This window comes from Haliaeetus leucocephalus, unplaced genomic scaffold, assembly GCF_000737465.1.
Source record: "Haliaeetus leucocephalus isolate CR32 unplaced genomic scaffold, Haliaeetus_leucocephalus-4.0 Scaffold339, whole genome shotgun sequence".
Lineage (NCBI taxonomy): Eukaryota > Metazoa > Chordata > Aves > Accipitriformes > Accipitridae > Haliaeetus > Haliaeetus leucocephalus.
The window spans coordinates 17,558,720-17,583,129 of NW_010972775.1; the positions used below are offsets into that span (position 1 = coordinate 17,558,720).

Here is a 24,410-nt window from a genome sequence, read left to right on the forward strand (position 1 = left end):
CCTGTGGTTGCTTAGGGAGTATTTGGTGATACAGTTGGCACCGAACTTCTGAGTCTGCGGAAGGAAGAGGGAAAACTTCTGGCCTGTGGAGGATAAGGAGCACATGGACAACGTGTTGCTACCGAGAACACACTTTTTTACAAGCACGGGAGAATTTCTCTCTCTTTAAAATTATGTGTCTCTATTGCTGTTGCTCAGTATGGAAAAGAAAAGCAGGAAAAAATTGATGTAGGAAGAAGGAACAGTTGTGCATGTGAATACATGCTGGTGTGGCACGGGGGTACCCCAGGAAGCCTGGCACCCCTGGCTCCAGCACTGTGCGGGGGACAGTGTGGTCCACAGCCGTGATCTTCCAGTGACCTCTCTGGGGGACAGATTTCTGGTCATGGTGCTGATGTGTGTGTTTTCTGCTTGAACTCGGGACGTGAAAAAAGTACCAGTCTGTTGATGGCTGATGTCAGAGTGCATTTGCCCATCAGACTGTATTTACCCTTTTCTCAGATTAGAACAGATTGTGTATTTATTTTTATTTGTATTTATAGCCATCATTTGGATTAATTTGTTTGTAAATACAATATTTATAAAAGTAAAGTTATAGCTGTGGCAGGAGTGTGGGTGTAAAGGTTCAGAGGCGGAGTATGGCCACTCCTTAGCAATCCAGGAATGGGCTTGTTTCTTCTGTTCTTCTGTGGCCTCAGTTCAGGCAACCCAGTGCTCCCTAGGCAGAAAATATCACCACCATGTTGCACCAGCATGGAAGCTGGAGTGGAAGCTGCTAGGCAGCAGGCAGCTGGAGCCATCCCTGTTGTCTTAACCAAAACCCAGAAACTTTCCCCCTCTTTTTTTTTTTTCTTTTTTTTTTTCTTTTTTTTTGTTGTTGTTGTTGTTGTTTGTTTGTTTGTTTTTTCCTTCCACCATGGTTCTGCCTGGCTTGAGGAGGACTCTGCTCAATTTGGGGTTAAATGCAAGTGGGTCTCAGGTGCGGTATGGTCCCTGCACCATCCTTGCTGAATGGACATTTCTGTTCAGCAACTGAGGGAATGTAACTGGAAAAAGCATTCAACTGGGGAAAGTAACTGGAAAAACCTACAGGAACAAGTCTGCTGCTAGGAAACAAAATCTCAAAGCAAACAAAACTGACAGCAGTGGGTCGTGAAAATGAGAGGGGTGGAGAATAACAGGAAGGGAATAGGAAGCAGTAAGAGCCTTGGGAAGTGGATGCTGAGCTGGGTCCTGCCTTTATTTACAGTGTCTTTATTTCAGCAGGTTTCTACGCATATAGGCAAGCAAAGCAGAGAGCACTGGCAGTAGATGAGTTGGTTAAATGAGTCCCAACAGTGTGTTTCATAACGTGTTTAGCCTAATAATTTCTGTTATTGGCATGCAATGTAACACTACCAAGGAGGCCTGTGGCTGCATTGTCAAGTTTTTATATAAAGAGGGAAGAGCCTAAGTGAAAGCTGTCAGCCAACAAGAACAAATTCAGTCACATCTCTGGTGAGCTTGCACAGGGTGTCAGGTGCTGCTCCAACACAGGCATCCCTGCAGCTCCAGTCAAATGTGTTAGGGTAGGCATTTATTTCTTTCCTCCTCCCCCCTGTAAATCTGATCATCTTGCTCTTCACCCCAAGTTCAGTGAGAAAAGAAAGCCTCTCCATGCCTCTGTGTGCCTCAAATCTCCCTCTGGGAGGTTCGGAAAATTGTTTTTGCTTCTCAGTGATGCTGTGAAGGAAAAAAATAACTTCAGTTTGTCCATGTGCACTTCGATACTGGGTCTGACTTCTGGAGGTGAAAATACTGTGTTAAGCTGATATGTCTATACTAGTGTACCTACCTATTTGGGCAAAATTTGTTACTGCCTTGTGAATGCATGTAATGCCATTAAAGCTTATTATTTTTTGTATGGAATATAACGATGCTGATATTAATCATTTATATAGCGATATAAATGGGGGGATTGTGCAGCTTTAGTTACGTAGTAATACAGTTAAAGCATTTCTTGTAGATGCCTGAACACTCTGTAAGTATGGTGGGGTTAGTCATAAAATTATTTAAATAAGTTAAGTAACTGGCTATACAACCTCATTCAAATTATTGAATGTAAGAGTAGATTTCTTTGGAAGGAGACAGTGATTTCTCTATCTGGATTCATCCAACAGTTGTATTTCTATTGCCTGTTCTGGCATTTTCCCTAGTGACCAGGAAAATAGTGGGATAAGTAATTTTTGATCAACTATCCAATTGTTATAACATAAATACACTGTGAATTTTGGAAGCAGCAGTCCATGTAGTTAACAGTATGTATTTCTAAGGACATAGGTATATACTGTAACCTCTGTGTGTGTCTTTGGGACTGTAAAGGAATAAATCTGCAGGTTTCATCAGCTTTTTTCTTAATGAGTTTTGGTGATGATTTGACTATCTCTGCCTCGCAGAATAAGGATGGTTGCTCAGCTGTTAACCACGAAAGACGCTGTCCGTGAGGGTATTCCTGTGCACAGAGTTGTCCGTTCGACCGCTCCCTTACGATGCAGATACAGTAGGTGATTTTGCTTTGGCTCTTTTCTTCTTCTCCCTCCCTACTGTATAAATGCTCAATATGAATCAACTCAAAGTCAAGAGTCCACCAGTAGGTTTTTAAAATCTGTAAGTGATCCATCCATCTATTTTTGTTCTCATTTTCTCTCAGTCGCCTTCTTTATGAGGAAGATTAATTGTGCAGCGGTGACTTTCACTGGCAGTGGGTTAATGCAAGGGAGTGTTTTGGGGTCTCAGCTTGGATTCCTCATGTCCTGTGTGTCCTTTTCAGCCTCAGCCCCTTTGTGGAGCTGTTTTTCGTGTTGTTCTTGTCCGCTAACACATCATGCAAGAATCCATATAGCTTAGGAAATAGCCACAAACCCCTTATATAGGCTGGAAAAGCGTCAGCAGAAATTACAGTGCCAGCTTTGCCAACATTTTTTCATGTGGTAGCATTATCGTGATTTAACTCCCATCAGTAAGTTTTGTACAGAAACAGTTTCAAATTGGATAAATCTCAAATTTTCACGAATCAGGACTTAGCAGAAGAAATATAATGTCTCCTCTTAGCAATCATAAAGTGGTGGGCAGACGTTGCATTTTAGTGTAGGATTAAATACTTGTTCCTGCTGTTTTCCTCCTAAATAATCAAACCTACCCACCAGATTGTATTTGGAAGGACTTACTAATGTGGCATGCTTTGTTTTAACTGTTTAGAAAAATGATTGAAAGTTTCAAGATGAGACAACATGAATCATAATCTTCAGCGGCTGTTCACTTTCATGATTGACTTGCCTTCTTCCTACGTTCCTTTGAGTCACCCTGGGAATCGCTGAAGCCGTTTTGTGCAGGAGGCATTGCTGAAATTCCCCTTGCAGCAATGGACTTGGATAAACCATCTGTCTGGGGATCCCTGAAGCAGAAAACTAGACCATTCCTGCAGAACCTAAGTGTGAAGAAGACAAAGAAGAGGTCTAGCAAAATGGTAGAGAGGAAGGTCCACTCCCTGGACCGACGCCTCAGCGTTTCGGTGCCTGACATGCTGGAGGTGGAGGCTCTTACGGAAGAAGAAACGACTTATTCGAGTACTCGGGTGTTGTCGAGCTGCTCCCCCAAGAGCTTTTCCAGGTCTGTGGTGTCCCTGAAAAGCAGAAGCGCTTCGGTGAGGCCGGTGGGAGAGGACTGGCCATGGGCATCGCAGCAGGCGACACGCACGGAGGTGACAGTCGCCCACCTGGATGCGCAAGTCGCGGGCAGCCCTGTGTCCCAGCAGAAGAGGAAATCCAGTGACAACCTCTTTGATCTGCTGCAGAGCGCCCGCCTGAGTGCTGCTCTGACGGACGAGGGGGTCGAGGTAGGTGGCTTTGGGCATCAGCCAGGCTCGGTGCCTGCCTCGGGCTTGTTGTGTTTCTCCTTAACTGTCTGGGTTATAAAGGGAGGAGGAGGGGGCCCTACTGAAGGAATGAATGGGGGATAAACATAAGCATGAACCGTACATGATACACAAATTATTGGAGACTAATTCAGGTAGCCTTTCTGTCAGTCTGGAGCTGCAAAATAACCCTGCTCCATTTTATTTATTTATTTATTTATTTATTCTGGCAAGGTTATAATAGTTCAATTTTTTTGGATTTGTTGGAATTGCTTGCTTAAGTCAAAAGTTGTTGCAGCCCTCTGAGCTCTGAAATGTGCTGCTGCGATACATTTGCTGTGGTTATCCTTTCTAGTTAATATAGCTTACCAGGATTGCTATATAGCAAAATCAATTTGCCATCTGCCCACGCAAGACCCAGGTGAAGGCAAGAGGTGAAAGATGATGGTGAGTGAGGTGAACTCTGCTTCTACCTGGAATTAGCCAAAACAAGCACGTGATGGAGAAGAGTGAACACATAGCATCACGGTCAGGGCTGTCCTTTGGGTTTGCATTGTGATTATTTAGAGGAGGTGCAAACCCAAAATATTTCCTCTGCTTTCCCTGTCTTGTCCCCCTTCTCCCCCCCCCCCCCCCCCCCCCCGTGGTCAGTATTTCTGTGATTAGAAATAATGTCCCATGAACAGGAGGATCAGAGACAATGGGCTTCAAATCTGACATGAAACAGTAATTCCTGCCTGGCCTGAGCAAAATGGGGGATACTGTGGAGTTGCATGACGACTTTGTAATATAGACAGCAGGTGAAGATTGTGGCTGCATGAAACGTTTTAAGCAAAATTTGTTTTCTTTACGTTTTGTGGAAGTGTATCTCCTCCTGTTGAGTTTTCACTGGGAAGGTTAGATTTTGAACTTTGTATTGAGGCTTTTTTCCCATTACCTAGTTATTGCAGGTAAGGTAGCTGCTTTCCTTAGTCATCTGAGATGCAAAAATGGGAAACAGATGTTTTGGTTTAAAGTCCTCCTTTGGGAGTGGTGATTTCACAGGTTAATTAACATTTTTTTAACTGCATGTTCAAAATGATGGTTAGTGCTGCTATGGGGAAAATGGTCCTTTCTGATATAAAACTGCTTGTTCTGCATCTCAAAGGTCTGTGTATTCTTATCAAATCAATGTCAGCTCCTAGTCTGTTGTGATGCAAAATGTCAGACTGGTGGTTACTGACCATCACTTCCACTTTAGTGTTGCTAAATTGTTAACACATTGGCTTCAACTTACTGCAGTGTACCATTATTCAGAGAAAAATAGCTGAGATGGTATATCACTTTGTTTCTGTGTTTAAACTTTACTCAAAAGTTGTAGCAAGTCACTCAGTATAGGGTAGATTGGACATTATGAACATGTCATTATTTTAGGAGTTTTTCCATGTTGTTATAATGATAGCAGCAGTTCTTTCCTGCTGTTGTAGACCAAACCCTCTAACATAAAATTTACCATAGCATCACCAAAATTAATCCTAAATCCTGCATTGACTTTGGGCAAACAAAGTGCTTTAGGAGGAGGTACCTGTATAGTGATGGAATAGCTTAACTTCAAGTCAAGTTTCCTCCAGACACACAGTCTGAGTCTGGCTTATTCTCTGCAGCATTTATATCTTTCCCAAAACGTGTATTTGTATATGTGCTTGTGTGTCTAAAACCTTTAGTATTTACTTTTATGGCAAATCATCTCACTATGTGAATATCCTACCTTCCTTCCTGTAATCTGCCTCCGATTACAACTTTTAAATGCAGAAAGATTTTCTTTCCCTGAAGAATACATAGGAGAGAGTGAAGCAAAAGAAAGCAGAAATAGATAAGGAATACTGAACAAATTTCACTATGTTTAAGTTGAATGTGGTGAAAAATTCAATATTCAGCTTTTCTTGTACTTCATTGAACAGCTACAAAATTTGTACTCTGTGGGCCTCGGATGGGAACAGTTTATTGCAGAGGCTGTTGGTCTCCTATTAGTGGCTGGGGTTGCTGAGGAGCATGACAATGGTTTGTATCCTTTTGTGAGCATCCTTCACTGATCAGTGAGGTAAATCAGAAGGAAAGCAGATCCCTGGAACAAAACAAACTAAAAAAAAGCAAAAATATAGGTTGAGCTTCCCCCCCACCCCTGAATTGCTTGTCACATGCCACCTACTCATTTCCTGATTATCTTTGGTCACCCAACATCATGAGATACTTTCCGAGCCTCATGCATGAGCTCAGTGGGGACTTGTGGTTTTTACACTCATCTAAACTCTCACTACAGAGCTGTCAGTGCTTGGAGCATGCCATCTGCAGTAAAGGCTCTTGCCACAGGTACCATATTTCCATTTGCTAAGAGATTTACTTTATCTGTTCTCTATTGCAGCCCAGCTAGGCAAATTGGAAGGGTGAAGAAACAACTGAAGTTGCATTGAATCCCTCCCTGATTGATTTAGGTTGCAAAGGGCACTGGTAACGCCACTTTTTGCAGTTAGGTTTTGTCCGTGGTCACACGTCATTGCTGAAGTGCTCTAACACCACTTCTTCATCTTCTTACTAACACCTTGCAGTGAGTCACTGGCAGCCCAAAGCCATGTCCCGTTGCTGATGCACTCAGTGCCCTTGTATTTTGAATCACTCTTCTGCAGAAAGCAAGAGGAGGTAGAGGTTGACAGGAGGAACATTTGATTGATTTTTTTTTTATATATATATATATATATATACACTCTTGTTTGATTTGTTTTTACACAGATATACTTGGGACTGTGACCTGCTTGGTGGATATGGCCGCATTTGTTTAAAGTTCAGAAATGGCACTGTAGTTAGATAAAAATCAACATTTCATGACCATATTTTCAGCGAGGCTTTTATCTATATTCAGCAATCTCATTGCAATTAGCTACCTAGAATAATAGCAATTTACGTTATATGGAGCTAAAATGAAAGAACAAGCTTTTTTATTTAAAATTATAGTCTTTGTTCAAAATCTGTTGATTTAATGCAAGTAAACAAAAAGCAGACTAAAGACCAAATTATAACTTTGAGGGTAATTTTTTTATTATAAAAGATATCAAGCTAGCAGAGAGAGAACTTTATTTTAGAATTTCAATACAGTCCCTTGATTCTGTGTTTATGCCATGTAAAACAAGCTGTAAAGAGAAACCATTATCAGTGCCAATGATGGTGCCTGAAGGAGATTCCTGTGAAGCCAGAGACTACAAGATATACTAGGTTTAATGCACACAAGTGAAATTTTATGCATACTAGTCAGGAAATTCAAAGTTAGGGTTCCCCTAGCAGCTGTAACTCAGCTCTGTTGTGCAAGAAAACTCTTCTGCTGCTCTTTATGATGATAATTTTTCTACTTTTAATGTGTTTTTGCAAGGTGGCCAAGTTACGATTACTGTGGGAACCATAATGTTAAATTTCGTCTGTCATGCAAGTGAAATTTTACTTGCAATGCTGGATTACTGTACTTCCTGATATGTAATATCTGTATTTGGGGGGAGGAGAAGAATTACACAAAAGCATATTTATATTTATTTCAGCATATCAATATCTCTAAGATTTATGATCTTTGGTGCAGGAGCTGGGGTTTTTTTTGTTTGTATAGCGCTCCACACAATGCAGCTCTCATCGGAGAGATTTGGATGTTACCACACTGCACATAATAACATTTTCACATGAGGATCGAATTCCACCTTGTGTGCATTTCTGTAGACTGAGGTTATTTTTGGTATAAATCTTTGTATTTGAATGGGCTGTGATTGCCCTGCATTAGACCAAAAGAGTTGCCTGGGCATGTAGGTCCTCTTCAGCTAAAATGATGATCATAGACTGTTGTGGCAGTCAAAATAGCATCAGAGGTGTCTTGACCGATGAATCCCTTCTGTGCATCCAGATAGTCTAGATGCTGTGCCACTGTAGCCTCAAGTTTTTAGATGAGTCAGTATTTAAGAAGAAATGTTGGACTTCCTCTCCTATGCTGGGCATTAGATAAAAAAAAAATCCTTTGAATCTTCCAGTTACTGCAGTAAGTGGGGGGAAGCACATGTCCAACATCTTTTTTTCCCTTTGACCATTTCTTTCTTTTTCCCCTGAGTTTTGTTTTTTTTGTTGTTGTTGTTTTTTTTTTAAAAAAAACAAACAACAAAACTTTTCCTGGACCTTGCCTTTTGGGTGATGAAGAAGAAATTGTAGTCAAGTGAGAGAGCAGCCAGCTCTCCAACCCCAGGATATTGCTGCTGCTGCCACTGCTTCACCACTTCTGGCATTTTTTTATTTCATCTTAGCGAGGACCCTTGAGATTCAACAAATAAATTTCTGCTCAGGAATAGGGATCATCATTGCAATGCTGACTGATAAGTCACCAGATGCAATAACCTTCAGGCATCGGGAGAGTTTGGGGGAAGGACCTTCAGCACTGAAAGCACAGGTCCGTACTGGGGAGGAGAAGAATTTATTCCAATAGCTGGAAGCAGGCACTTACTGTTTTAGATAAAACTCAAGAGACTAAGTGGAGTTACTGTAAAAGAGGAAAAAGAATTGTCTATTTAAATTATGGAGGGGAAGGTTCTATAAGCAGAAGTAAAAGGATTTCACTGGTTACATGTATGTATACTTTCTTGACTGATACTAGGACTATTTTCTTGATCCCTATATTAGTGTTGTCTAATTCATTGTATCTTTTTTTTTTATAGTACCCATGTGGAGAAATGGATCTAGACTCTTCCATATCGTCTCAAATTTTTGATAACCAGATGGTAAGTCCTTTCATTTTAAAACATTTTGAAACTTGATCAGAAGCACAATTTATTTTAGGTTTAGGTTCTTACAAATTTAAACACCCAGCAGAAGAAGCCTTCTATAGATTTCTCCAGTGTGGTGGTGGTTTTGTGTCTTTGTTGTTGTTTTGGTTTGTGTGGGTTTTTTTGCCTTTTTTTTTTTTTTTTTTTTTTGGTAGTGAAAAGCGGTTGTTAATGTTTTAAATAGACCTAAATGTTCTGGATTTTTTTAAAGTATTCTATAATTTCTATGTTGTACTGGTAACTGATGAAAGCATCAGCATAAATACTCAACTAGAAGCCCAGGAACAAACTAGATTAAAACAAAGGCAGCAAATACCTTAACATAGCTGTAGGGCTTGACAGACAACAAAACCAGCTTTAGGGCAGCCTGAAAAGGCATTGGCAGTGTTTTGACACGTGCTCTTCTCATGTAAAGCATATTTGCCTATTCCGGATGAACTTCTCTACCTTTGCCACCCCCCACCCCCCCCCACTAACGTCTCAAGTGCTGTCCAGAGGCTGTTTTCACTCAGTGTGCCAGCTGGATGCTGCTGCTCCTGAGGTGTGTAACCCTGGCAGCATCTCTGATGAACAAGAATCCTCTTGAGTTTGCTACTACAAAACCTCACAACTAGCATTGCCCAGTGCTGCGTTTCTCTCTTTTAGAACTGTATAACGAAATGCTGTCCTCTTAGTAGCTATGTGAAATGTGTACTTCCTCATGAGGTCAGCAGATGGGTACAAATAGACTCGATGATCCTTACGGGTCCCTTCCAATTTGAGGCATTCTATGAATATGCAAGAAACAGCTAGAAAAAAAAAAATGCAGTAAGTTGGTAGGATTTGGAAAACCTGTATATGTGTTTGATTAATATTACCACTCATTTTCAGGTGTAGCCCTCGTTGTGTTACCCCTTGCTTTTGTTGACCGTACCTGATGCTGGTAATTAGCTATTTGCATAATGAAACAAAGTCTGGGAAAGAAATCTTTTTTTTTTTCTTTCTGTGAAAGATGAGAACTTTGTCTCTGCAAAACTGAGAGAACACCTGGTTCATTCATGGTCCACTTCAGGAGGTGTGCAGCGGTGACTGACTTCTTTGTTCTCCTTAGACTCTAGAGGAAGCAAACGATTGCTTGAGTGACCTGCCAAGCCCCTTTGCCTACCTGCTGACCATCCACCTGAAGGAAGGCCGGAACCTGGTTATCAGAGATCGCTGTGGTGAGCCTGACCTTTCAGCTGATTTCCTTTAAAATTCACATGGCTCTTCTTTCACTGACTCCAGTCTGGCAGCAGTTGGCTTCTTTTCTTATCACTGGTACAGAAACTCATTGACTTGTGTCCCTTGCCTGGGTCAGAGCACTCAACAGTTGGGTTTATCCACCTTAGGTACACAGGGGAGGGAGCTGCCCTCTGCTCGCTGCTCCTCTGGTCTGACTGTGCAGCTGCAAAGCACCTCCTTGGCTGGACTTAGCATCTGTACCTATTCCGGAACTGCAGTGTCATTAACCTTGAGAAATTCTATTTGAGCTTAAAAAAAAAAAAAGGCCAAAGAATACTTTGAAATTCATTGAGTAATGGAGCTGCTCTAGGAGTGCTTTTGGGGCTATCTGTAAAGATTTCAATAAAAGGGAAACCAGGGGAGCAGTGCTGTAAGCCAACAATCCCCTCTTTAATCTGAGATGCAATTTAAGGATGACAACATGCAAAAAACCACCCAAACCCTCAAAACCCACCCCCAAATGATGTATCAATTAAATTAGAAAAGATTTGGGGAATTCCTGGAAAAACTGTGTGAAAGTGCCCGCTGTTCACCTGTCTCTTTTTCAGGCTGTTGCAACAGGGAGTAAAAGTGCTTGTAAATAGCCAGTTGGTAGTTTCTCCGCTTGCTGCAGAGGAAAGAGCTGTCCTGCCAGAGGCTTGTAGGGCTCTGCAGCAGCAGCTGCTTCAGGACCTTCGATCTGAACCTGTCAGAGAGCTCTTCCATATGGCCAACCTTTCTGCATTTTACATTTATTCTCTATTTTGTTTGGGTTTTTTTCTGCATGTGGAAACAGTTCTAATACTTTTGCATTGCAAGCGTATGAGCAATTTCTGTCTTTTGAGATGAAGCCATAGGGTTTATTCGTACAGTTTTAAAGAAAATAAATTTTCACAGCCTGAAGGCCTGTGATGGTTTGCATCTAGAGGGACCTGCGTGGATTTAGAAACCTTCTCACGTGGGGTGCTTGTTTTTGGGATTTCTCTTATCTATTATCTCAGTTAACTTTTTCCATGCTAGTTTTTCATGTCTTCACCAAACAGTAACTCTTGGCCACATGTATGCTTGTTTTTCCTCCCAGCTCCCAGCTTTTGGAAGGAGTGAACGAATACTTAGATTAAGATCTTTACTCTTTAAACAGAAGCGTACATTTTCTAACAGTGTAGCAGTTCATCAGATTTATTAGCAAGCTGCACAAGTCAGGACACGTCCGGCTGCTTGTATGGAAAAGATGCTATAAATGAGCAATTCAAGTAGAGTAGTATTTCTAAAGAAACCAAAGCATAGTTTGCTCTAGGCTGTGTTTTGATGCGTCAGAAAGCAAATGCTTGTCTTAGTGAAGCATTGGACAACACAATGAAACAACATAAGCAAGGGGGGGAAAAGAAAGCATTTTGATGGGTCTCTGTTGCTTTGGGGCAAATGACCACTCATTTAGTAAACCAAGTATGTGAGGTGATGCATCATTCAATAAAATTCCTGCTTTTTTTTTTTGCACAGACACTGGGAAGGGGGGAAATAGTGACTTAATGATTATTCTTCAGTCACCATCATGTTGCAGTGGTAGCTCCTTAAAAAAAAAGAAAAAAAAAAAAGGCATGCTGCCTATGCCCTGATGCACATCCTTATAGGTGTCTGCTGTCGTACTTGTTACTTAGGATTTTTACATGATGCTCAGGCCTAACCTGCAGCCACTGTGCTTTTTGCAATGCACTTTTAAAAGCAGGAAGTTGTCAGCTTTGCTCATCTCGTCAACGTGAGAAAACTTGTGGGCTGGGAGAATGCAATTTCCCCCTTCTCTCCCCACCACGATGCCGGATACAGCCGCTGCACTAGGGTATACCAGCCTACTCCAAATAATCTGAATATAGGAACATGTTGTCCACAGCTGACATATCCTGCGAGTCAGACTGTGGTGTGGGCTGAAGGCCAAGTCGTCCTCATTCATGTTTTGGGAACAGCAAACCTCTAGAGCTAACCAAGCAGTGCTGCCTGACACAGCCGGGAGAGGGTTTCAGTCCCTCTTCCCCGTGGTTTTGTGTATGTGACAAGGCGCTGGAGCTCTCCAGCGGGTAACGCTGTGTTGCTGGTCCTGTGTTTTATGTGTGCATTGGAGTTGGAAACGTCCTCTGGTCAGCCATGTGTGAGCAACCGCAAAAATGCTCTGCTTGGGTAGCAGTGGTGGCAGAGTGCTGGAGTTCGTAGGTAGCAGTAGCAACGTCCTCCTTTTATTCAGATAAAGTGGTCATACCCAGTAGTAACTTCTTGCCTGGTCATTGATGGAAACTAACTCCAAATACTGTGTGGAGTCTGTTATACATTAAATAACAAAACGTTCACATGAAAAACCACAGACTGAGTGAAGAGTGTCTGCCAGCATCTTTAGCCTAAATCAGGTTTAACGCAAGTTTCGTAAGTTTTCTAAATTTTCGTATTCAGTTGTTCCGATATCAGCAATTGCTCTGGAAAAAAAGCCTCAAAGCAGTCATCGACCCCATCAGTTCACATTTTTTGGGGGGGCAAGTTCCGTATCTTCTCAAAGATGAGGAAAACGGCCCTTCGGTGTGCTGTCCTACCCCTTTTCTTCCCCCCTTCGTTGTCACTCAGCTTTCTGCCTCGCTGGGGCCGAAGGGAAGCGAGCCCCCCCAACGTGGGTGGTTGATGCCCTCTCGTGGCGGCTCCCAGCCCTGCCCGAGCCCCGCCGCCGGGGACGCCCCCCCGCTCCCCGCCCCAATGCAAGAAGCGTATATCTCTGTGTATATAAAAATAAACCGAAGGTGTGTGGCAAAGGAGGAATATTTCTGCCACTGGAAAGAGCTGTTGGTGGAAGCTCCTGGCTCTACTCAGCAAATTCCTAGGGCTCTCCTTGAATTTAAGCATTATATGCTTAATAGTTATTAATTATACTTGGCTGAGTCGAAGTGAGGAGTAGTTCTGCTGATAACTGCAGGCTCTAAGACCAACATGTGACTCTACTTTCCCCAAAACTTTCCAGGTATTTTTTCAGGCTTTTTAACTCGCTACGTACTGCTCTTTTCAGGATATACGTTCCCTTTGGTGTGATTTAAATTCTTCCTTCACTTTACCAGATTTTTATTAATCTTCCCCACACCCCCTTCATAATATTATACCCGTTAACTGCTGTTCTTCCCTGCTTTCCTCTTCATCTTCTGCCTCTTGCACTGTTTTTCATCAGTCTGTTGTCTCTCCAGTCTCTGACTTTCTGTGGCTCCTCTCCTTGTACCTGCTCTCTATAGACCAGGTGCGGTGCATCAGCCTGACTGGCTCAGCTGCACGTGCTCCCTGTTGCTTCCTGTAAAGTGCATACATGATGGAGGAAAAAAATCAGAATGGCAGTGTTTCTCTCTCTCCCTTTTTTTTTTTTCTTTCCCTTCCACAAAAAAACCCCAACAACCCAAACCCAACAAAAAACCTCCATACAGCAGCACCCAATATATGTACTTGAGCCGAGGAAGCAGAGTGCTGTTAGGATCTTGGTTCTGATGGAAAGTGGAGAGGCTCTGAAAAATCCTTCTCAGGGTCAAAATTGCAGCGCGTCCCCTCTTCGGGGTGCAGGATGGCAGAGGTGTAACCTCCTGGCCATCAGTTTGCTTGGAGTCTGATTTATTTAATTCTCGCTGATGCTTCTTGGGATACAGTCTAACTCAGTCATACATTAGAAGCTGCCTAAGCACATGGCAAGGTGAGCTTGGCAAGCAAGCATTCACGTCACCCGCATGTGTGTTTGGTTCGTAATGTTAGGTGGTGCATGGGTCCTCCAGTATTTATAGTTCTTGTAGTTGATGAACTCAACACTGGAGGTTATGGATCTCTGTGTGTATCTACACAGTACCAAAAGTTTGGGTTTTGTGTGCTTGTTGTATTATTGTTAATAGATGACATGGTATATTATGGTGATGGTGAGGAGTTTGTGATCTATGCAGTTTTAATACTGTAGTAAGAAAGCAGAAATGCATTTTATTAATTAAAAAAAAATCTGTGGAGTACTGGTAGGTCTGCAGAAAATAGAGATAATTGTATCTTACTTGGCTTGAAAAAAATATTACGCAATCTTAATCACTAGTGCTGTAACTGCTGTCACTTTTTTGCACCCTTAGTGTTTTTATGGCCTTGCTGAGGCTTTTTTTGTGAAGCTTGCAACTTCCAGCTCCACATGCTTTGAACTGGGAGAGGCTGGAGCCCACTTCGACTCGCTGGTTCACTTTTACAGGGCAGGGTGATACCTGGTGTTCGTTTGAGTCAGTCTAATGAAATCTGAAATATCCTGCTCCCTTATGACTCTGAGATGCTCTGACTGTGCACTTTGCTGCTTGTACGAGTCACCTTTGCACAACGGTGACGCTGTGACGCGGAGCAGCGATGCGATGCCAGAGCTGTAAGGAAGTGTTACCTTCCTTGAGCTGACAAACCCAGCTCTACCGCTATAAGAAAAAACCAGAAACTGGGTTTTGAGTGCCTGTAAAGGCGAGAAGCCCCTCCTGTTTCCAAATCCTGTACTTTCAAAGTCTGAGTGTGGTTTTTTTTCATCCGTTAAATGGTGCGGTTACAAGAAATGTATTTCTTGGATGTGATGTCAGCTGGTGAGTGGCTGTGGTTGCCGTCTTCCCCCCACCCCCAGCTGCGTTGCTGCAGCCTGAATTTTGTGTGTGTCTCTTTTCCGCACGGTTTTGTGTTTTCTAGATTTTTACAGGATCTTTGTGCCCTGTCTCTATTTCTTTCAGGTTTCCCTTGTTGTTTCCTGTTGCTGCACTTTGGTTTTGCCCTCATTTCTTTCCTCTCGTGCTACAGGCAGCAGAACGTGCGAAGGGAGCCGGGTGGGTCGCAGTAGTACAGGATGTACCATCATCTTTCTGGGTCCATCCTGCCTTCCCCATCCAGAGCGTATCATTATCTGCTCTCACACCTAACACCACCCACTGCCAGAGGGTCCCAGTGGACTCCTGGAGCTGGCAAAGAGGCTGTGCTGCTCTGCTGCATGGGCAGCTCCTAACATCAGTGCAAGCTGTGCCAAAGCTCAGTCTCCCAAGGGCAAATTAAAATCAAAGAGGACAGAATAACAGGTCCTTTTAACCTCAAGCAGTAACGAATCTGCGGTAGCCCACCACTCATAGCTCCCGGCTGTCTGCTGCCTGAGTCCGTGCTGGTACCAGGGTGCTGGAGGAAGGGATGTGTTTGTGCTGCGCTGGGTGTTTGTCAGCTTAGAGCAAGTCCATTGTTTGGAAAGCAAATGCTCAGAGCAATTAGGCTGAATCGCTCCCTGCAAACATGCTGATTAATTTAGTCTTTCTCTGTTTTCAGGGTATCTGCAATTAGATCATTAGTCTTTCAGATTTATTAATTATTGAGATGTATTGGGCAACTTTTCACACTTTTTGAAAGGCGTAATCATGGCTAATTTACAAATGCTAAGAATTTGAATGGTGCTGGGTACTTACTTTGATGTTTTCTGGATCCAGTGTAGCTCTCCATACAAGGGCTTGTGCTGCAAGTGTTTGTCTGTGCCGAGTCCAGTTTCTGGAAGTGCAACGCATGCTGCTGAAACTTTGCCCTTATACACAGTGATCCCAGTGAGCATGCCTCCTGGACTGGCCATGGGAAATGAATGCTCAGGGATAGGAACCTCAGGAAAATAGACTGAGTTAAAACAAAAGCAATTAGTCCATTATATGCATAGCCACCTGTGGTAAATTAATGTTAAATTAAGAACTATAGGGATGCCAGCACAGGAAGAGAATATGTAGGGCCCAGAGAACACCCTATGAGTCTTCTTTTGTAGGTAATTGTAATTTGGGTAGCAGGTTTCTTGAACAGTTTAAGCTCTCTCATTTGTCAGAGCTGGCTCTTGGGGGGGCGCCTGCCTGCGTTAAGAACTCACACTGCATCTTTCTGAGACCATTATGAGGAGACTTTATTAGGCCAAAGACTGAGAATACAAGAAGATGCAACTAATCCCACTGAAGGTCCTCAGTGCTGCCTAGTAATATAAACGTGCCTTCTACCCTGTCCTCCTGCCCTCCTGTGCTTTCATACCTGACCCCTGACTGGGAATATGACATTCAACTGGACTAATTTTTGCCATAGGCAAGTCTGTTCTGTGTGTCGTCGTGTCCCTGACGTATGTCACATGGTGTTTTGGTAGGGTTTTGTGGTTTTTCTTAGTTCCTTCAGGTTTTTTTAAACACTGTTTCTGAAATGTCTTGCATAGAACATCCTGTATTCACTGCTTTCATTCTATTAATGTTCAGTTCAGGCGTTTTTTCCCCTCTCTTTTCCTCATCATCTGTGGGTTTGCATGTATTCTTCACGCTTCTCTGGTCTTTTTGGTTTATTGTTTTTTGTTGTGGTGGTTTTTTTCTGGTTTGTGGGGTTTTTATTTTTTTGCTTATTTATTTTCCCTTGGAACCTATTGGTGATGCTTGTTTCCAAGCAATGTTTCACTTCCATCTGGCCGTGTAAAACTAGCTGGGCACAAAACTTCCCAAAATTACCTGAATTGCCTGCCAGCAGAATACTTTTTTTCTGATTTCCGCTTTAAGCCTTGATCTCAGCTATTTCACTACAAGAATATAGTGGTTTTCCACTTAAAAAGAAAAGTGTGTGTCCCATTTTAAAATGTCTTTTACTCCTTGTTGTAAATAACTCTAGTAATTCTATTTCTAGGAAGACTAAGAAATGTATTTTTTATGTGCATATAAAATAAATCCTTCATTTCCTTCCTCAGATTAAAATTTAGGTTTTTAACCAAAACTTAAGATGGTCGAGGTTATATTTCACACTGTTCTTTGATTTTTCAGGATTTTAAGGCAAGTTGGTAGTAATTTTTATTTATTTATTTATTTATGTAACGAGACTTGTTTCATATGCTACATTTCCAGTAAGCTTACTCCTATAAAATAGTGTGTGGCTTGAAATTATATCGGGTCTTCTGGTTTGAGTTTTTTTTTAATTATGAAGCAAATGTGTAGTAGTATTAAAGAGTTGATGTGATGTATCTCTCGGTAGCTGCTAGAGGGCAGCAGTATCCATTTAAAAACACCATTAACAGTTTCTTAGGCTACTAAACCCTCTCTGCTGCTGTCCCAGCAACTTTTGCTCACTGAAGCTTGCTCAGATTCTAGCTGATGTTTGGTCTGCCTGCACTCGTTGCTTTTTAGTGTTAGTGGAAGAAAATAGAAGTAAATGGACATTATGCAAATGAATTAAAGGGAGCATCGCTGTTGAGATGCATGTTCTTTCTCTAATGGGAAAACAGGCCCAGCTGATGCAATGATTTTTTTTTTTTTTAGAGGTCATTCTTTCTTTTTACTCTTACTGGGTTTGTTTTAGGCTGAGAAGTAGATAATCTTGTTTGTTTTATATATTTTGCCCATATATTTTACTGCGTGGGAACCTTCTTGTCATTGCATAACAAATTAACCTCAAAGCATCACACCTTGCCTTTCCTACCAGAAAATTATTTTTCTCAGGCTAAATTCTCAGCTGACTTCAAGAATAATCAGTCTCCTTGCGTTACCCCATTGACATTGCTACAGCTGATGTGACAGATGAACAGGTTCAGACCTTGCAGTGCAGAAGAGTCTGGGTGCATGTGCTTAAAAGTTGTTGACTCGGTTGCCTTCACTAGTAAATGGCTGCTAAAAAGCCTTCTCCCCGCCCCCCCCGCCAATGCTCTGACTTCTTCAGAAAATTATCAGTTTGTCATGTTTAAAGGAAAACTCTAAAAAAAATATCCTGTTTTAGACTGGTTCATCTCTAAAATCACTAGACACTTTTCTGAAAAGCTATGTTTTTCTGGCCAGTTTGTAGATTGTCTCTAATAAATAGCTTTTAATAGAACCAGACATCTTTCTGCTCTTGAATCTAGAAGGCTTCAAGCGCTGAATTCAAATGCAGTTAATAATTTGCAGTGTGCGCTGTTCATCCCATCAGGTGAGGCATGTCCACCTGGCTTATTTCTCATTCCCTGTCTCCTTTTTAACCTGTTTTCATCACCAGGATGCAGTCTGGGGTGTCTTTAAAGAAAGACGGAAATGGGCACAATGACCCAGGGGGGTACAGGAGCTTTGTCAACATCACAGGAGCAACTTGGGGGAAGCCTTGAAAGCCCCAGAAGGGGCTGTGGTGCCATACCCAGGCCCATCGCTTCTCTCCTGGCCATTCAGGTCCACCCCAGCGAACGCCACCGAGCCCCGGTGCACGCCGGCTCCTGCCGCGGAGGTGAAAGTCCATCTGTTTGTCGGCGCGGAGGTGTCAGCCCGTCATTTGTACGATCTGGGAGCCGCGCTCCCGCGCCGCCGACCCCTTTCCCTTGCCTGCCTAGTTGAGATGTTACCCCTCTGACAGCCAGACAGGCGAGCGCCGCCGAAACCCGCGCCCCTCCACAATTATTTTCCCTAACAATTAACACCGGTACTAACTTGACACCTTTTCCTTGTTTGGCTTTTGTAAACCATCATCCCTTTTTCTATTAATTCCCAGCATTAATATTTTTCTTTCGCGCAAGTGCCGCCGTTCACCCGTGAAACAGTTTGAACATTATGTAGCTGTCAACATAGCGAGGGATTACCCAGTGTGCCTTGCTGGAGTAAGTGACACCACTGAGGCCCCAGTTTGAGGTGTTTATTTTGAGAGTAAGCTGACAAGCATGAAGGCCTGATCCCAGAGTGGCAATCTTATTTAATTAAAGGCCTCTTTTTTTTTTTTTAATAGCTTTTTTCCCCTTACTGTTTTTTATATGTTTTTATATAAATATATATAGTTATAAAAATATATAGATTCCTTTTGTATGCATATGTATGTTTTAATATATATAAATACACGTACACATATATAAATACATGTAAATATAAAGAAACACATTCTTTTATATGTATAAATTTCTCTCTCTCTGAGAATGATTGCTAAAGCCTGGCTCACATGAGCAGTGCTGGGCAGCCCTTCCCCCTCTTTTATTTTCCTTTACTGTAGAACAAGCTGGAAAGCTTTCAGACCAATTGCAGTGCTTATTTAGCTATAGTCTTCTTGCTTCCCATCATCAGAGAAAGGCCTTGGAGTTTTGTACTTGCAGATATTGAACTTGCTGGCTGTTTGCTTTCTCTGTCTCTTCTTTTTCTCTCTCTCTTTTCAGGTTTTGCCCTCGTTCATGGATTTTCTGTGCCAAAAGCAGATGAGTTATGGCCATAGACCACCTGCCTCTATCACCCGCTTCATGCTTTCATTTCATCAGTTGCTTTCCTTGTCTCAGCCAGTTGCTATTTCACGCATAGAATAGCGGACGTTATTATTACTATTATTGTTATTTTTAATAATGGAGCTTGCTCCTGCTTATCCTGTAAATAAAAGCCAGGTTTTTTGTTTTTTGGTTTTTTTTTTTTCTTTTTAAAGGAGCTAGAAGAAACTAACACCAAAGAGCTTAATGCTGTTATTTCTTAACTTCTGCATCCTCTGAAGGCTACTTCATTGTGGGCCTATGATTTATCTCTGTGTTCCCACTCATTGTGGAAAGTGTGCTGGTTTTAAGTTGTCCGTTTTATAAAAGAGTATAATCATAATTCAGAGTAGTCGTCCTAACCCACTGAAAACAATGAGAAGCTGCCCTCTGACTTCCCTGGCTTTGGATCAGGCCCTTATTATTATTCTCTCTTAGAGGAGAAGGAAAAGAAACTTCTTTTTAAATTTGCAGCATTTTTCACAAAAAGGGGTTGATTTCAACAATTACTGTTTAGGAAAGGGATCAGCTGCAGGTAGTATTTGAAAAACCAACTGCTGTTTTACTTCTGTGAATGAAACGCCCTTTATGTGCAGAATTGGCCAGGCCAGGGCTCTACAACTCTTCCCTTTTGAATTTAAAACAGAATAAAAACTTTCTATAGCTCTTAGAAATAAGTCAGTATGTCCCAGGAGCACAGTTCTTTACAGTACTACGTAATTCCAAATAGATGCTAACACATAGCTTTTTTTTTCTTGAGTCTAAGTCTGTCTTCACATAACACTGATCAGAGCTTTGGATGTTTAAATATGGATTTTTCACATTCTCATTCTTTCACCAAACTACTGACAAGACTGAGTATTGGCCTTACGCTGGGTTATCCTGAACTGCTGTGTGTTTGTCGGCCAGCATCTCAGTGGGAACTGGGGAGGACAGGTTCAGGTTAGTCCTGAATATGAAGTCTGGTATAGGAGTCAGTCTTTTCCGGCTGGCAGCCCACACTGCAGGCTGGGGGGCAGCCAGGACCATCACATTAGCTGTTATTCTTCTAATGATATTGAACTGTTAGGAGGGAAGTTTAATTCTAAATATAAGGTATAATACAATATTGAATATGACAGATGAACGGCACCTGGGATCAGTTGATTGTATATGCTGCTACACCTCAGTTTTATTCTTTCCCTTATTTGCAGCTTGTGAGATGTATTTTTTTTTCCCCTCAAAGTCTGTATGCATTACTAAATCAACCATCTAGTTAAATTCTTCAAGTACCTTGTTTCCCTTTTTGTATGGTGCCTTGCGAGGTGGTTGGTGTTAGTGCAGATGCCACTGCTTTAATAACAATAATAAAAAGTTGATTCCCTCTTCTGTTTTCCTTTGACAGCTGCAAGTCTTTCTATTGCTGCCGAGTGGCGCGAGCCTCACGCTCTGTCCATGGACATCTGCTCCATAAAAATACGGGACGTTATTGCCATGGCAAATTGTGCCACTTGGATTAAAAAACGTGTTACCTGAATATTGTTTGTTGCCTTTACGGAATCCATTCTGTGTGTGGTTTTTATCCTGAGCTGGTGAATAATGTCAGTATTTTTTCACTGAAACTTCAAATTTGGTTTTAAGTAAATTGGCAAGTGACACTAGTGATGAAATCCTGATGGGTATTTTAGCTATTGTTACTGGTTTCCTTGGAGCTCCTATCCAAGTTCCGATGCTCTTGAGTTTTGGTATTTTTATATATTCATAGTCACAGGATCACATTTTCTTTCTTTCACTGTCTGTGGTGTTGGTTGGCCTGCAAATCGTCCTTCATCCCTGCTTGTGTTTGCTCTTTTCCCAAGTTAAAATGTTAACCAAGTTACTAAAGAATAATTAGTGCTCTTTAAGAATAACACAGCTTCATCAAGCAAACTATGAAGAATTTTTGTTGCGTGCTTTCAAACAACTTTCTCGTTCTGTCTGATAGATTTCCTGTATGAACTAGCAATTTTTATATAGGTAATTAAGTATATGCTCATATATATAAAATAAGTAATTACTATTCGTAATTGTTATTTATTGTTTTATGAAAATATAGTTTAAGGTTGTGGGGTTACGTGAGGGCATGCTAATCTGTTTTTTTTATTAATTATCACAGGTACAAGTGACCCATATGTGAAGTTTAAACTGAATGGGAAAACTCTGTACAAAAGTAAGGTAGTCTACAAGAACCTCAACCCAGTTTGGGATGAAACTGTTGTGCTGCCAGTACAGACCCTTGATCAAAAACTCTGGATCAAGGTAAGTTTTGGGTTTAGATTTTTAAAAGATGTGTCAATATTTTTTTAAGCAATTATTTTTGACTTTAGAAATGTATTGATTTTTATTCACTGTAGCAATGTAACATAAAACACAATCCGGTTTAAGAGTTTCAGCAATTTCAAATTAAAATGCACATATGTCTTTTCCAGATTTTACTCGCATGTTTTGCTTTCCGTCTGCAAAAAACCCAAGTTGAAATAAAACTCCTTGACTGGATATGTTTAAAGCTATGGAGCTAAATTCTGCTCGCTCTTACCGTGCTTGTGCAAACTCAGTGAAGCCAATAGCGGTTTCATAAGCACATTTTAAGAGTGTAATTTGGCTGGGTTGAACAGAATTATTACCTGGGATGCAGCCGTGACAAGTAGCAAAGCCTTTTCTCATTATGAGTAACGTTACAGTTACCAGAACTGCAAGCTACCAGTTGCGAGCACTAATTGCTAAAACATCTGTAGCCAGAAGTACCTGATTTTTGTGCAGTGTTTCATTATGGTATTGCGCAGAGCATAAAGGAACAGGCACAATCCATAGCAGCGCACATATCTCTGTTTACATAATATTAAGAAGATACTTTCAAAATCCTGTTTAAATATTTAGTTAAAAATACAAATTAAAGCAGGGAGATGGAAAATTATCCCTGAATTATATCTAAGCTTTGATCTTTCAAACATGAAATTGAACTGAAAGGGCTTAAAATATCTGTTCTTTTATCGGCTGGGATAAAACTGGCTTATGATGTAAAAATTAGAAATATTTATTTTATTTTGTTACCAGGTGTACGATCGAGATTTAACCTCTTCAGACTTCATGGGTTCGGCATTTGTAGCACTCGCTGAACTTGAACTCAATAGGTAATACGTTTATTTAATCAAAGGTTATTAATGCAGCTTAATTGAGAAACAGGAAAATAATGAAAAGCTTTTGCTCTAGCTTGGAATTTGTCCATTCATGAAAACTTATTTTGATAGAAGGGTGGGGAGCACATTCTAAAAGAAATCGCTTGAGATAAATCCTGTACGTGCATGTTTTTATCCGGCGTTACGTACCGGATTCAAATCCAACCTGGATGGAGCCCAGTTCAGCAGAAGGCGCCCTTTCCTTTTCATCTCTAGGAATAAGAGTTTCTATATGCAGCATTGTTTAGGGAGAGCTACACCAGAATAATTTATGGAGGTGGAAGAAGAAAGGGGGGAGAAGGTTGAGACCCCTTCTTAGCCCCATGTAGCGCGGGGTGCCTCTTTCTGTATGTAATTGGGCTGGGGAGCGGTTTGCCTGGCTGGCTGCGAGCGCCCCGTTTCCAGCCTCCCCCCGCAGCCATCCATCCCCGCGGCAGCTCATCTGGCCCTGATTTAGTGCGGAGGCAAGCCCTGCGCCTTTTGTCTGCTGCTGCTTGGTCTCAATGTGAAGCTGGAAGCCAGGAATTCAACTTTTAGTTCTCTCTGTTATACTCCCTTGCTGTGTGACTTTTTTTTGAGAAAATGAGTTTTCCCTGAGCGGATATATTATAGCTCCCGTGGCTGTTGTATCTGAATTTCTAGAAACATTAATGAATTTATCCATGAGATAGTGCCACCAGGTAAATACCAGCATTCCTGTTTTCAGAGAGGGAAGTGAGTCATGGAGGGAGACTAAACGCACACGGAGGAGGTAAGGCAGAATACAGGTCTTGTAAGTCGGATCCCAGCCATTAATGTTAGAAAATTCACTTGAATGGGTTTCTCTGTCACTATTCTTCCCTGTGAAGTGGAGGCAGTAGTAACTTAATTCAGTGTGCATCTGCATATGGAGAGTTATGAGTATTAAGCAGTGCTATATAAACATTACGCTGTGTTATTAAAACGGGGGTGTATTTTGTTGGAACTAAGAAGGAACACTCCAGATTTCCCGTTTTAACATTTAAACTCAATATTGGGAATTTCAGACAAGAAGCTGAAATTTGCACAGCTCAGTGTGACCTTTAATAACGAACTCAAGTTAACTGGAGTCAATAAATGCATGTCTTTTTTTTTTTTTTTGCTTGTAGAACTACTGAACAGGTTTTAAAACTGGAAGATCCCAACAGTTTAGAAGATGACATGGGAGTGATTGTATTAAATTTGAGTCTAGCAGTCAAGCAAGGAGAATTCAAGAGAAATGTAAGTGGCTTAGGAAATCAAATTTATAGCTGGAATATGTGTGTGTGGGGGGGAAGAGCTGGCATAATCTGATTTACTGGGAAATACCACCTTTATTTTCATCCTCTGAGACTCAATACTGAAATTAAGATAGATCATAACTTAAAAAAAAAAGCCCCATATTTAACTGGGTAAAAGTTGTGTAGACATCTGTAGCTGGATGCCTCTGTCTCATAGGTATGACGTGCACTGTGGCAGTGCTCTCTGTGTACCGGGCGTGTGGTATCCACCACTGCAACGTGCAGGTTGCTGAAGTGAATGTATGAACCGTACCTGTTGTGATCGCTATTCCAGAGCATACTATTTTCTGATTTCCACCTAGGAGTTTAACACTTAAAAAAAAGAAAAAAAAGTTATTCTTTTTTTCATGACAATGACAAAAAGATCTATTCATGTAAAATCTAAAAGCAGAGATTTGATGCGAAGATTTAACTGCACCAATCCTGTGGAGGAGCATGCTGGCTAAGAGGAAGAGGTTGCTTTTGAAAACTCTGATTTTGCCACTGACAGTTTCTTGACTGAGTTCAATTGAACTTGGCTCCTGATGCTGAAATATGGTATGTTTAGTGATGCTAGAAACGCAGAAGAACCTGGGCAGAGACTGGGAACACCACAAGTGAAGCTGATAATTTTCAAATTTCAGGTCCTGCATGTGGTTTTTTGCTTTTGTTTTCATCATTTAAGATTCCTACTAGTGTTTTACAGTGTGTGGAGCATACCTGTGTGGTGAACTCATCCTGTTCCTGTCCTGCAAG

General features: G+C 41.5%; 1 protein-coding gene across 2 annotated transcripts in view; it reads left to right on the top strand.

Moving 5' to 3' along the window:
* Window positions 1-3,400: 3,400 nt before the first annotated feature.
* MCTP2 (multiple C2 domains, transmembrane 2) overlaps window positions 3,401-24,410 on the top strand; it is a 102,747-nt gene continuing 81,737 nt past the window's right edge. For both annotated transcript variants that reach the window (XM_010572015.1, XM_010572016.1), the window contains exons 1-6: window positions 3,401-3,874; window positions 8,608-8,670; window positions 9,806-9,914; window positions 21,318-21,460; window positions 22,256-22,332; window positions 23,505-23,616. In XM_010572015.1, the coding sequence (XP_010570317.1) occupies window positions 3,401-3,874; window positions 8,608-8,670; window positions 9,806-9,914; window positions 21,318-21,460; window positions 22,256-22,332; window positions 23,505-23,616 (978 nt within the window). The remainder of the gene's footprint in view (window positions 3,875-8,607; window positions 8,671-9,805; window positions 9,915-21,317; window positions 21,461-22,255; window positions 22,333-23,504; window positions 23,617-24,410) is intronic.